A 15,183-nucleotide genomic window follows, 5' to 3' on the forward strand; every position below is an offset into this window, starting at 1 on the left:
ATTCTCATTTGATTTGATGTCTACAACAGACTCAGTATTATCTGATATGGTAACCGTTTTGGGGACCGAGAGTGGAACTGATCAAATAGCTTCTTACCACATTAGAAATCTTTCCCTATTTTTGGCTTTTTTTTTCTCCATGAAAATGGCAAAACTACGCCTCCCATGCCATGTGGCATGGGGATTTGTTAGGTTATTCTCTCGGTTCCACTATCGGTCTCCATAGCAACACTCATACTAACCATGTTTCTTTTCATCATCATTGGCATTTTTTTAGAATTTTTTTGTATTACTTTTTTCCATAGAAATTTAATTTTTACACTGTAAATTGGGTTTTCTTAGGTTTTGCTGCTATTAACACTACTAAATCCATTTTGCCTACTAAATCAGTTTTACCTATGAAACCGGTTTTGTTGATTTATCATCACTACTAATTTGGCCTCCTACAAAAACAGTTTTGTTTTTGTCGGATAACAGAACATGACTTTGGATAGGATAGGATGGAACATAACATAGAACATGACCTTGGATAGGAAGAATGGAAGAATTTTTTTGTTTTTTTAATGGGTATGGAAGAAAATGATCCATGTAGACGAACCCAACTAGTGTCAAGAGTAGACTTAGTCAATTTGAGCCGGGTAGATTCTTTCACCTCCTTCATGAAAATTTTCTAAAGGATTCATTAGCCGACCAACTAGTTTGGGACAAAGGCTTAGTTGAGTTTTAAGTTGAGTTAAGTTTACTAATTTGGCCTCCTACGAAAGGGGGTTCGATTATGCCTCTACTAAATCCATTTTGCCTACTAAATCAGTTTTACTGCACTACTAATTCGCCACCCTACAGAAACAGTTTTGTTGCTATTAATTAATGCTTGGGTTTCGGGTAAGTCTCTCTCTAAAGTGGAGGGAAAATCAAACCTAAACATCCATTTTCCCATTTCTCTTTACCCAGTTCCATTAAAATTTACAATTCATGCATAGCATGCGGAGCCCACCACCTTACGTGGTGTGGCCATGCCAGGGGTGGGACCTACCATTTTACACATCATATCTTATGCTGTGGAGCCCACCATTTGTACCTCATAATTTGATGGGGCGGGGCCAGGGCCAGGGCCGCCATTTTACACCTCATTTTTTATGGGATGGGGCCCATTATTTTACACCTTATGCATGGGCCAAGAATGCTAATATAATATATTTTGGACATGATGGAAATATCATATATTTTTTTATCATCAACTAAAATCAATTTGTGTTCTTACAGATCATCTAAGCTCTAAATAAAACTCATAAAAAAATGCCTTACTTGATTAAGAACTTTGAACTACATATTGTGTTAAGGATGCGCCACATGCCGATGCTAGAGTAACTTACTAACTTTTATCTCTCGGGCGACGACCCTTCCACTCGGCACCGTAAAAATCAGTAAGACTAATTTTTTGTCCCTGCTCGCTAGGTGTGTCTAAAAAGGGCCTGGAAACACTTAAGAACTCTTGAATGGAAATTGAAAAGAGATGTAGCTCCAGTTCCTTCATGACTTCAAGCGGGTCCCATCCGAGGTTTCACCATCTTTGGCAGTGGTTTTCCTGCAGGAAGAAGTGATAGCAGAGATGTAGGCATTTTTTTCCCGTCTACTGACAGTCGTCTATCAATCATCTCAAGATTTGGGAACACTTTCTCTGAAATTTAATAAGAATGCTCACACTAGGAACCTATTTGCTTACTTGGAATTTGTTTTCAGGATCCCAGAGAGCGAAGCACAATGAGTCGAGTTATACTTGCAATTCTCACAGCAGAATTGAAGCAATTCAATGACTTTCAGGCACCTACACCAATCAGAAACTGAAATCATGTTGCCTGGCCAAATGTCATCATGTTCAGAACAGTTCGAATATTGATTTGTTAACAGTAGTCTACAGAACGAAAAAGATGCCAATCAAAATTGAAACAAAAAGATGTAGCATTACAATAAAACCACTTCAATCCACAAGATTAAATCGGAAACAGGAAGTGCCAAAAGATGTGAGACCAAGCACAATCAGTAATCTTTTAGTCCCTGTTTGTTTTGGATTTTGAGAACCGATTGTGAGTCCAAAACTGATTATTGGACAAAAATTTACGTCTGATTTTGAGTCAAATAATAAGTTTTGGACTCGCAATCGGTTCTGAAAATCCAAAGCAAACAGGGCCTTCGTGGGAGGGAATCGCTAATAAAAGGCCCGGGTGGGGTGAAGGATCTCAGGAAACAATATAAATTATAAACATGCACAATATAAGATTATAAATGTCGTTAAGGGTGCTAGACAATTTTAAAATGCATGATATAAGAAATAAAAATCATAGCACATTTATTAATCCGAACAACACCCTTATACAATGGAGTGTGGGGATGAGAAGATAAGAGTCTCCAGATACAGAAAATATGTTGATCTTGACACAAGGTTGCATGTTGAGAAACTACTGGTATGCAGAAACATGGGCAATTCAGATAGGGCAGTGATAAATCGACCCCCATACATCTTAAATCGACCCACACATAGAGAGAGAGAGAGAGAGAGAGAGAGAGAGAGAGAGAGAGAGAGAGAGAGAGAGAGATTAGGGGGTCGATTTATCACTGCCCTTCAGATAATACTATCAGGATTTCTAGAACATACTGTGATTAGGTATACAGCAATGAAGAGGTCAAAGCCAACAGTGAATCAACAACGACCAAGGAATTAAATAGTCTGAGAAAGCATATTATATCCAACTCGGATGGGATGCGGATAGTTCCATTAGTATTGAGGTGAGCTGAAGCAACAAGCCAACTGTTAAAGAAGTAAAATACATGCATTGGATAATAATGCCCTTCATTAAGGGTATAATAACAAAGGTGCATTATTAGTATATAAGTCATTGGAGCTCACATTTTAAACAAAAATCACTCCATTTTGGTTCCCTCATGGTTTTCCTCTTCCTTTTCCTTCTTTGCTTCATCCTTGATTCAATTACGCCAACGAGGTCAAATAATACTTTTTGTTGAGTCAAGATGGATTTTACAGGAACAAGTGAGCTGTTCATCCCTTCAAAGAAACCGTTTTAGGATATCAATTCAAGCAAAAGATCAAACATCACAGAGGGCTTCATCTGGAATAGCTGTTACTGTTGCTGCTTTAAAACAAAGGCCTCAGCTGAGAAATTGATAAAGGGCACTGTTATTTAAATAAACCAGGAAGAGAGACAAACCATGTCGAGTCATCTAAACAAACAATGGGAATTAAAATGAACCATTTCCGGACTCAAGAACTTTCACATGAAACTTCTTAGTGATACGAAAGAAGAAGAGTGCCTTATGAAGGTGGCAGTCCCCATGATTTTTTTTTTTCGAAGTAGTAACTTTCTTCGGAAGAGGGGTATGTTCTTGGTGGATCATTGCTCCCTTTGTTTGGAAGATGGAGAGTCGGCTTGCCATCTCTTTATTCACTGCAAAGTTGCTAGAGAAGTTTGGGGGTACATTTTGGGGAGATTTGGGATTTGTTGGATGTTTCCTTTTTCTATTTCGGAAGTCTTTTCCTGTTGGGAGGTGGTGCCATGGAAGAAAAAAGGTAAGATGTTGTGGAGGATTTGTCTCCTTGCTACATTGTGGGTCCTTTGGAAGGACCGAAATGCAAGGGTGTTTGAGGGGTCTAATAGATCGCCTTACCGGTTATACATCAATATCATCGCTCTTACCATTTCTTGGGCCAAATGCTTGCCTCCTTTTCATTTTGTCTCTGCTTTTGACTTGTGGGAGGGTTGGAGGGTGGTATGTTTAAGTGGAGAATATCGATCTCAAGTGACTCAAGAGTGGGATGCTCCTCCCATTGGATGGATGAAACTTAATTTTGATGGTTCAAGTTTGGGCAATCCCGGACCGGCGGGTATTGGCAGTCTCTATCGTGATTTCAGAGGGGCTACCTTGCGGGCTTATTCGGGGCCGTTAGGAGTGTGTGACTCAAATGAGGCGGAAGTCAGAGCGGTCCATCAGGGTATTAAAAGAATTGCAAGAGACCATATCGGCAATACTATAGTGGAGGGGGATTCGCTAAATGTGGTAAGGGGGCTCCGTGGGACTGAGGCACCGCCTTGGAGATTTTGGTCGCTTTTTGACGAAATCCTTGATCTTGTAGAGGGGTCATCCATTGTTTTCAACCATGTTCGCAGATCTGCAAATTGTGAGGCGGATTCTTTGGCTAGATCAGGAGTTTGAGAGATTACAGTTGGAGAGTTTTGATTTTTTGCCTCCTTGAGGTTATTGTATTATTCTTTGTAATCCTTTGGGAGACTTTCTCGGTCTTCCTTGTTTTTAATATTATTTGACATCTAAAAAAAAAAACACTGTTAACATAAGATGGAGAAAATTTCAATAGGGCAAGGATTGCCCCTCAATAAGAAAACCTCTGCTAACACCAGACTTAGCCATTTACACGAACCAGACCTCCGGTTAACAAGATTCTGATAATCACCCTCCACGATAAGACTCCTTTCAAATCTGGAAACAAAATGCACAATCAAGTCAAGAGCGCCTTTGCCTCAGACTAGTTGGAGTCTGTGGTAATAATAGGACCAGAGAACTCCCGTAACAACATCCCGTTACTGTCTTCAAACATGCCTCCAATGCCTATTGGTCAGGCATTACCAATGAGAACATTCATCAAAATTCAGCTTGATGAAACTAGGAAAATGAGGGATCCCAGATGCGACTCTCTTTTTCTTCAACATATGCCCAGCCTAGACTGACTTCCTTTTTTTATAGGAAGTCAGTTTGTGGACTGTGTTTCACATGTTCAGCCACACTCACGAGAGAGAGCAACATGCCGAAGCTCTTGTTCTAAAAGTCATGATGAAGTGGTGCCCACAAGAACCTCAACTAGGTTTCGAAGAGCAACAATGATTAGTAAGGGTGGAGGGCTATTTATGAAACACAGTCCACAAACTGTTTGCCAAGAATAAAGAGCTCAGTACACATGGGGCTCACAGTAGCTCAGTTGCATTATTTTCCTTAATATTTATCTATCATTTTTAGAAGTTAATAGTAGGATAAGTATTTGTAAGAGGGCCCACATGGTCCATGACTTGTTTTGTTGCTAGTTTATTTTCATGAGTTTTGAGTGATAAGTTACTATAAGTTAGGGTTTTATTTGTTAAAGTCAATAGGGCCCACTTGTTAGGGCTTTATTTGCTATTAGGTAGGAGTCCTAAGTATAGAAGTCTCTACAAGTCCTGGAGAAGTCTATAAGCATATAAGCCCTAAGGCCATCAAAAAACTAAGTTTATGAATGAAAAACACTTATCTGCAACCATTTGCAATTTCGTGATTGTGATGTCTGCAATTCAAGGTGCAATGCCTTGACCCCTTGTTGTGATGCCTAGGGTTCCACAACATACTTGTCAACTATATCCCTTTGACGTCAGGTATTTAGATCTATGCTTTACTCTTTAACTTTGTTTTTTCCAATCCTAGATCATATTCTACTCTCAATTATTCTTCTATTCATCTTCTTGTTATTTGATATTCTCATTCTTTCCCAAACTTCCATTCATCCGTAGTTTTAGAGACTCACCTCCCACCCCACGATCAGATTAAATCTGCACTGTTCATCTATTTCTATTGCATCTGAGTCATAAAAATAACCTTATTCCCACCTGTTAGATCTATCAATCTGAAATATACTTGTACCTATTCTATTGCATCAACAAGCTTTTGTCTTAAACTTAGCATTGGAGATCTGAGATTTTCCTTTCTAGTTTCCTATTTCCTTTTGTACCTGCATCATTTTCGGTATAAGAGCTTAGGTTAAGATGACTACTCGTAATTCAAAGAGATAAGTTACTGTTTAAGATTGCTGAAAAACTAGATATCTTGGAGACCCAAGTGGAAGATTTGAAAAGACAGAACAATCCAAAATGGTGGAGGAAGAGAACAACAAGGCACCCCACCACCTAGGACCATTCCGAGGGTTATACATGTTAGACAAAACACACAACCACCCCCTATAAGTGAGATAGCTCTTGAGGTACCTGGAAAGGACAAATTAAAACCCATGGACCCCATAGACAAAACACACAACAAACCCCTATAATTGAGATAGCTCGTGAGGTACCTGGAAAGGACAAATTAAAACCCATGGACCCCAGAGGAGATGTAACAATTAAAATCCATGGCTCCCAGAGAAGATGTCACCCAGATGGTTTGCAACACTTAATTAGGGCATCAAAGAGGACAAGCATACTACATCACAACCTTCCCACAATTATATGGACTCTTCATAGCAACTTGTAGGATTAATGGATGATCACTCTTCACTGGAGGGCGAGGATAAGTGGTTCACAGTCACCTATTCATAACTGATAAGTGTGGCAGCTGAAGCGAAAAGGCTGAATCTGTAAATGTAGATATTTCTTTGGTTTGTTTTATAAGAGGAAAAAAGGGAGATGCATAGAGAAGCAGATTGAGGGAGGGGTCGGAGTGAAAATCAATTTTCCATCATCTAAGGACGAGAGTCCTATTTCCATGGAAGGAACCACCATTGAAAAATGTCACTAAAGCTTAACAAAAGATACAACTTGTACTAAATGTCACTAAAGCTTCAAAGAAGATACAACTTGTACTTGAGCAGTAAATTCAAAGCCCAAATATTGATTACTCATTTACTCTCACTTCGTCTCGCTTCCATTAGCTATCCATCCTGAACTAACAGGGAAGCTAACTAATTTTCAGAATTCCATGAAGGGAAATCTTGATTCTAGACAACATGAGAATATGGGTAGTGTTTCAGATGAAGATAGTTAAGACGGTGCAAAAGATAAGGATGGCCAATTAGAGGGAGATCAGAATGTTGTTGTTGAACATGATCTTCCAATGATGATGAACGTGAGTGTAAATAGATAATATAACTGGGAAGAATGATGTTTCCAAAGCACAATGATCTTCTCGCTTATCTGATTTGGGCATTGAAAGATCTATATTCATTAAACCAAAAACATTTCACTTAATAGTCTTCATGCTAAAGTTGTGGAAGTTGGAACAATGAACAATATTGCAAAAGCTAACAAGGCTATAATGATTGAGGAGCCGACTGTTCATTTACATCCAACTCCCAACCTTAAAGAAGGCATAGAAGCAAAACTTGTTGAGCAACAAATTTTCTACTAGAAACAATGGTGTTCAATAGAAAGGACGACCATTATCTACTTGCACTTGGATCGTTGGTGAAGAATTCCAATTTGTTAATCTTGATCTCAATAACAACTACCATTCTATTTACTCGTCAGGGTCAAGTTTTTTCAATCCAGGGAGAAATAACAGGAATAAATTTAAAATGTTCAGTTGAAGTCATAAGAGAGAAAAACAAGCTCAAACTCTTGTTCTAATAGTCATGGTGAAATGGGGCCCCTAAATATCACCACTAGGTTTGAAAGGCATCGAAGATTAGTAAGGGTTAGGGCTACTTATATAATAGAATCTATGAACTGTTTACCATGAATAATGAGCCTGGTCCACATGGGGCTCGGAACGCTAACCTGAAAATCAGGAGTGAGTCAAAATACCGGTCGGGTCGATCGGCCATAACCACTTCCAGCATCTAGGGGATCGCTACTTGTTCTTCCTCCCCCGACTATTCCTCTAGTCGAACGAGTACTCGGCTCGAATTTAAAAATCACCACTAGGTTTGAAAGGCATTGAAGATTAGTAAGGGTAGAGTGCTACTTATGTAATAGAATCCATGAACTGTTTACCATGAATAATGAACCCAGTCCACATGGGGCTCACATGAGCTTAGTTGCAACTTTATTTTCCTTAACTGTTATATATTATTTTAAGAAGTTAATATTAGGATTTGTTAGTAATGGCTCCCACATGGTCCACAACTTGTTTTGTTTCTAGTTTATTTTCATGGGTTTCAAGTGAGAAGTTACTAGAAGTTAGGGTTTTATTTGTTTAAGTCAATAGGGCCCGCGTGTTACGGTTTTATTTGTTATTAGGAGTGTAAGCTTAGAAGTCTCTATAAGTTGTGGCGAAGTATATGTGCCCTAGGGCCATTGGAAAAAACATAATTTATGAATGAAAAGGACTTTTTTGCAACAATTTCATGGATGTGATGTCTACAAGGTGCAATGTTTTAGCCCCTTGTTCTGATTCCAAGATTTCCATTGGTGTGAGGCCATGAATTTTTGTTGGCACGATATACTAACGAACTTATCATCTTTATTTCTTTGATATCAAGTGTTTTGATTTATTCTTTACTCTTTAGCTTTGTGTTTTCCAATCCTAGAACATATTCTTCTCTCCATTATTCTTTTATTCGTCTTCTCGTTAATCAATATTCTCATCTTTTCCCAATCTTTCATTCATTTAGGTTCTTGGATACTCATCTCCCATGCCAATATCAAATTAGATCTGAACAGTTCATCCATTCCTATTGCATCCAAGTCATATAAATAACCTTGTTCCCACCTGTTTGCATAGTAGATCTGAACCCTTCTCATACCAATTCTACTGCATCAACATGCTTTTGTCTTAAAATTAGCATTGGAGATCCAAGATTTCCCTTTCTAGTTTCCTCTTCCCTTTGGGTCCATCATTTTTTTTCTAGAAAAAACAGTTATGTAATTCTCTCTTTCCAATGGCCCAAGTCGCAACAAAAAACTTAACCTTGCAAATCAATCAGTTTCAATAATTCTTCATTTTTTGTCAAAACTCAAGAATTTCTGTCTTTCCAAAGGGTCTGGATTACAGCACAAAGAAGAGTAGCCCATAAAAAGGATGCCCTTTTGGAAAGGAGAGGACGTCACCAACTCTGGTTCAATCCTTCAACAAGAGGGGGAACACCCATTGAACTCCAAAGCACTGTAGCAACGTCACCCAAAAGCGCCTCGCGAAAGGATAATGAATGAGTATGCGACCCTCTGTCTCCTCTTGCTGATTGCAAAGCACAAATTTATTGGCCAGCCTGAAACCTCAGGACTTAGAAGTCCAAAGTATTGATCTTTCCAAGGATAGCTATCCAAGAAAAACACTGTACTCTAAAAGGAATGGCAACTTCACACATTCTCCTCCAAACAATAGTATTTTCCCCTTCCCACTAAGGATGAGAAGAACAAATGAATAGAGAAGGCACCGTGAGCCTCATTCGCCCACTCGACTATCTGAGTCATCAAGGGAAGGAAACACCTCCTCCATGAATCTCATAAGTCTAAGCAGAAACACTCACCCAGCCTCATGATCCTTAGTTCTCACCAGACCAAAAGAAAAAGAAATCAGGAAAGCAAGTCAAATAGGAGAATCACCCCGAAACCGAAAAAGAAAAACATGACTAACATGTGAAGTCAGCTTCAATGCCATATGTATTGAAGGAAAGGATTCGTGTGCGAGCTAACCACCCCGGTCCCGAATTTCCCCCCATTTAGCCTTACTCCAGTCTTCAACGGGTCACCATTACTTATAATAGGCGAAGATTTGGGCAAGGTAAAAAGCAGTGCAGCTAGTGCATTTTTTTTTTATTTTTTTTTTAAATTCATGATCTACTATCTATAAATCTACCCAAAACCTTCTTCACTATTTGTCCTATCTTTAAACAACAACATCACCTAAAATTGAATTCAAAATCATTCTGTTGATATCGGCAGTGTTTAAAAACGAGGATGCGGAGCAGAACGCGGCCGAAGAAAATCCTAGTCAACTCGGCACAACACAGTCGAGTACTCAGTTGACGCGGTCATAATTCGAAAGAGTCAAAGGAGTTTTTATTGACACCGTAGGTCAAAACGCGGAACGCAAATGCGGCGCAATGCGGCCAAGGTAAAAGGGAGTCAACGTGGATGCGGGGGAGTTTTAAAACAATGGATATCGGTACCAACAGTCATCATGTTTAGAAGAACCACCAATGTGTAGAAATTTTGAGGCGAGATAGTTTAATCCAAATAATTTGACACCAATTTACGGTTCCTAGAGCGTAACTGTGTCTTATCTAGAGAAGAAATTGAATACACCTTGGAGGCCTCCCATCAAGAGCCTTATATCTTGGTTTCTTGCTCAAAGAGTTGATCTTGATCCAAACAGAAACCAACTTCATTGGACTACCAAGGGAGCTTCCGATTTGTACCTGTTAGAATAGCATTTATCTCTCTTCCATCAATAGGCTGCAGAGAGCCAGAGACAACATCATCGTCCAAGCCAAGAATGTCAATAATTGACTCTTCTCCCATGTCTTCAAAAATCTATATTCCTTCTCCATTTCCAATGATCTAAGTTTAATAGTCTTTCAAATAACCATTTCACTGTTAATCCCTTTCCACAAGTGCTAGCCTTCAGGGTGTTAATCATCCAATAAAATGTCTGATTTGGGAATCCACACCATTCCATACCTCCTAAACTTAAGCATTGAATCTCACTAAAGAGAAAAGACGAAGAAATACTTTTGTGAATTGTCATGAAAGAATCTAAGGGCGTCTTTGGATGCCACCAAAATTGATCCATATTTGTAAATAATATTATTTTAATTTAATAATGGTTGCAAATATGAAGTTAAGGCCTCTTAGTAACCCATTGACTATTATCATTTTTATGACCATTATTTGCATTTAATCATATTTAACTTCAAAACAGATTACGAAAAGATGGTAATTAGAGGCATCCAAAGAGGCCCTAAGTCATTTGTGTTGTGCTGTTTTCTTCTTCTCTCTGTTGGGTTTACATCAAAAAAAAAAATCCCATATGAATTCCTTGTTTATGTTAACATGTATGTGGGTTTTACCAATAATATTAACGTCCTCAGCCTCACAACCCAATAGAAATTGAAGGAAATTGAGAATTAGGAAGGGATTATCATGTATAATTTGATGTAATTTAATCTACTTTAATAATAATGTTAATAGTAATACCTCTGGGAATCGAAATTGTTCTTGGTGAGGCAAGCTTGAATGGCACACGCTTCTTTCTTGCAAGGCTCTTTTCTCTCCCTACCCATCTCTCTCTCTCTCAAAATAAGGGACTATATAAAATCTCAGATTAGAACATCTGAAATCAAAATCAAGGCTATTACGTCGGCGGGCGTCTCATCTAAGCGATCCTTTTAATTTTCCCAACCCACGTGTATGTGATCGGTAAGGTTGATTTGGTGGGCCATGGGCTATAGTAGAAATTATTTTCTGGATTTTGACAGTACGCCAGGTGGCCCTAAACAAGGGCCAAGAACTGTTTCCAATGGCTGCGATCATCCAATTGGATCAGATTTTGAGAAATTGGCAATCTGTTAATTGTCAATGGACAGATTTTTTAGTTTGAATCTGATAAAAATTGGGTAATGTTATCAGCACAACCATGTTTTTATAATTGAACAAATGCAGCATATCTTTCTTTCTTAATTGGCTGGTGAGACCTTTGACAACTCTTTAAATAATAATAGATAAGATGTGTTTGTGCAAATATCAAAACATGGTTTTGCTGGTAACATGTCCCTAAAAATTACATCAGTGAGACAAATTTTAATTGTCTAATCTGTTGTACGTTGTTAAGAGTCATAAGTGGGACCTGCCTGGGTATGGGACTGAGTGGGACGCAGCATGGTATGAGATAGGTTTAAAGGGCCTAGCCACAAGCATTCCATCCGTCATGGGGCTTTTGGTATCAGAGCAACCAGTAGCACTTCACATGTAAGGGGCGACTTGCGGAGAGATTACCTGTAAAGGTCTACTTGGTAAAATAAACCAGAGTGAAAGTCGGCACGGTAAAGTTACCAAAAACTGCAAAGTGGACCATTGAGGATGGTAGATGTAAAAGCGTGGTGAAATGTTATGGTCCTAACTCCTAAGTAGGTACAGGACTAGATTGGATCCAGACCGGTTTGGGCCAAGTTTAAAGGGCTTAAATTACGGCATTCCATTGGAGCTTTTGGTCTATCGGTTAGGTACTTAACAGTCTTGTCTTATGGGAATGATTCATCACCCGAATAGATTAATGCGTGCATCACATAAGCTAGCCAAGCTAAGTGGTCAGCCCGATGAGGGTTCAATAAACTTTTGCCCCTTGAGCATAAGCATTATACCATTTTTGTTTAACTTCACATATTAGAAACATTCAGAGATGCCATCTCTATTCCGATTGATTTTTCTTTCGCAAGCCCAACTCAAACTGATTACCTTTTACTTCTTCTTTGGGTTAATTGAATAACTAAACAAATACCATACAAGATGAATTCTCATATTAATAGATATGCTTGCATCACTCAACAAAATATTTAAGAGGTCATTTAGAACCGGATAAGACTATAATTGCCTCCCATTTGTTTTATTTTTAATTTTATTCATTGTTGCAGCTAGTTAGTGATTTCGAGTCTGAGTATACATTGGCATACAAACAGACTGAAGGTGACACTATATCTTACACCGAAAACAGTTTTTTCTGCTGCTGAAGTTTTCTAAATCAAGTGGAATGCGATGGGTGTGGTAGGTTTGTTATGTGAAAGAACTTCAACAATCTGATCATGTTGATGGATGAAAATGAAAAGGAAATGGCATGGATTTTACAGAGTTGCTCCAATTCTCTAGCATAGATTGTAGAATTAACTGCGAAGAAGTGGAGACCCGACCTCTTCACGGATAAAAGAGTGGTAAATGTAAAAAATGTCTGAGAAAGTAACAGCAAAAACAATACCAGATCATAGTGTGGTAAATGTACAAAATGTCCAAAGAAGTTACATAAAAAACAATACTAAAAAATGTTGCTCTGTTAATATAACCATGAGTGAAACTGTGAAAGGACAACAAAAAATAAATATAATATAAGATATTCATGTCTTTCTAATTTCAATGGCACTTGCTTCTGTTCACAGGTTCAGAGTCTACTGACAGCTTGGTCTGAATGAGAAGCATAGTAGCAGAATGGCTTACAGAACAGAATAGGATTTTCATCAACTAATATCCACAGAGGGCCCATTAAAAAAACATCCACAGAGGGAGGAAGAAGGTGCAGGGTTCAAATTCACCTGTTCAGAATCTATTGACTACAAGCTTGGTCTTAAAGAGAGGCATGGTAGCAGAAAGGCTTAGAGAAATAATAGGATTTTCATCAATTAATATCCTCGGAGGGAGGAATAAGGTGTAGGCTTCAAATATTGATGTCAGCAGGAGATGGCCCATTTCACAAGGAAGTTACCGGGTAAAAGAAAACTAAAAGAAATTGTCCAATTTTGAGATCAATATTTTCTCGTAGCGAAGAATGTGGATTGATCATATCTGGCAGGCAGAAACCAGAGACAGCTAGAACTGATAACAACAGCAAATCAGATGATATATGTTTATTCATGAGTCAAGATATATACAGATTAGCAGGCCACTCAGCACCATTTATGTTGAAAATATCACTGTTTAAAAACTATCTAATTCGACTCCCATTTACCTTGGCTGAGTCTGAGTTTTTTCCTACTAAGTCAATCAAAACTCATTTGACTTAATGAAAAATTGACTGAATCGACTCTTTTTTACCTTGGTTGAGTTCTCATCCGAGTCCAAGTTTTGAAACAATTGCAAATATTATAAAATAATAACAGGACAACCCCAAAACTCCTCTCGAGTAGAGACCATGACCTGTATGACATGTCCTTTTGCTTTAATGCAAGCCATTAAAAGTCCCCATGAGACTGAGCCCCTTCATCTATTTGGTCTCTAATATTCCACAGTAAGTGGTTCTGGGATCATAGGAACGCTGCACGAGGATATGTCGATTTGGATAAGTTGATAAGGACGTCCGCCATGACAGTTGGGAACCTGAACCTTTTGACAGGATATCCAACCTACTCAGTTATGGCAGACAGAAGCTGCACACACTGTGGTCAAGTGCAAGAGTCCTCACACAATGAGACCTGGTTATGGTATGGTTTAATGTTAACTTTGCTCTTTCACACATGTGCACACACAATGAACATTATGCCTTGGACTAAAATCTTTTAAAATGAATAAAAACTAATAAAATGACTAAATTTCCACTATGAACTAAATAAGGCTGATAAGCATATCCATTTTCTTTCAAGTGCAACCCCTCAAGACGAAATATGTCTAAGTAACATTAGAGTACTTGCCATTGGGAAGCACATAAAAATCCTTGCTCACATTTTGTCAGGATGTAAGCCACCTAATTGAAACTTTTCATTTATTTGAGTTTGATTTTTCCAGATAACACATGTTTTAGAACAAAGTGATAGTCAACCTTATTGGATTCCGTTCCTACATATGACCACATTCTCTATAGGGGCCTCTTGTCTCTTCCTTCTCCGAGTTCAGGTTATGGAAGAAGGAACTGAGAAGGAGGTATCAGCAACAACTGTTTTTATTACGGACAGCTCATGATGTCCATATCGATCTATTGTACATCTCTGCATGTAGCATTGGGTACAAAAACCCTGGGTTTATACTAATTGTCACAGCACATTGCAATTGACCCAATTGAAAGTGAAAAATGGAGATTCTTTAAAATCTATCATAACCAAGTTACCTCAACTGTTGATACTGCCATTGTTCAATATTCCATTTTTGCGCTTAGTCATACATTGTATTCTTTGTCTCACAATAATGCATAGAATTCTTAGGCAGATCTTCTATCAATGGGACCTCTACCCCAATTTGAGTCTCTGCAGAGGCATATATCATGATGAGTTTTTCTTATAAACTAGTTACATCACTACTTGATCCTTTCAAATATCAAGGATTCTTTAATAGCTTCCAATTGACGAGTTCTACGCATGATGCATAACTGAAACTTCATTTACGGAAATAAATGGAGTGTTCAGTCTTATGAAAATAGGATATTGAAAACCTTTACCTCATTTTTTCTACTTGAATCTTCTGCAAACCTATTATCCACTCACTTTACAGTTTTCCACTGTTAGGTATCTCGAGAATTTTGCTCTTTTGTTTTCCTTTTATGAATTAGTTTCAACAATTTTCTACTTTTGGACCAGTTCAATACAAAATAAATATCAGAGCAAATTGAGGTGTTCAATAGAAAAGTCTGCTACAACTTTCCTTTGATATTTTGATCGTATCATTGATGTCATGGAGGATTTTCTTCTCTCCAATCTTGACTACGTTAACTCAACCAATAGATCTAACCTACTCTTCTCTGCTTGCTCGGTGAATGTTTTGGTAGAAGACATGATTTATTGGAACC

General features: G+C 38.3%; 1 protein-coding gene across 1 annotated transcript; it reads right to left on the minus strand.

Moving 5' to 3' along the window:
* Window positions 1-1,205: 1,205 nt before the first annotated feature.
* LOC143888285 (cx9C motif-containing protein 4, mitochondrial-like) lies at window positions 1,206-10,995 on the minus strand. The gene is made up of 2 exons (XM_077392659.1): window positions 10,902-10,995; window positions 1,206-1,825 (listed from the first exon to the last, which is right to left on the minus strand). Exons 1-2 carry the CDS (start codon window positions 10,985-10,987, stop codon window positions 1,720-1,722), a joined length of 192 nt encoding a protein of 63 aa, XP_077248774.1. The 5' UTR covers window positions 10,988-10,995; the 3' UTR covers window positions 1,206-1,719.
* Window positions 10,996-15,183: the final 4,188 nt, after the last annotated feature.

The sequence above is a fragment of the Tasmannia lanceolata genome, unplaced genomic scaffold (assembly GCF_043159265.1).
Source record: "Tasmannia lanceolata isolate RefF3 unplaced genomic scaffold, GAP_Taslan_0.1 ptg000012l, whole genome shotgun sequence".
In the NCBI taxonomy this organism is placed as follows: Eukaryota; Viridiplantae; Streptophyta; class Magnoliopsida; order Canellales; family Winteraceae; genus Tasmannia; species Tasmannia lanceolata.

What these genes read in the sequence shown, in the direction of transcription:
- LOC143888285 (XM_077392659.1), bottom strand. Translation starts at nt 10,987, where the DNA reads ATGGGTAGGGAGAGAAAAGAGCCTTGCAAGAAAGAAGCGTGTGCCATT. An exon ending in AACAATTTCGATTCCCAGAG is followed by an intron (nt 1,826 to 10,901) that starts GTATTACTATTA and finishes TGATTGGTGTAG; the next exon opens with GTGCCTGAAAGTCATTGAAT.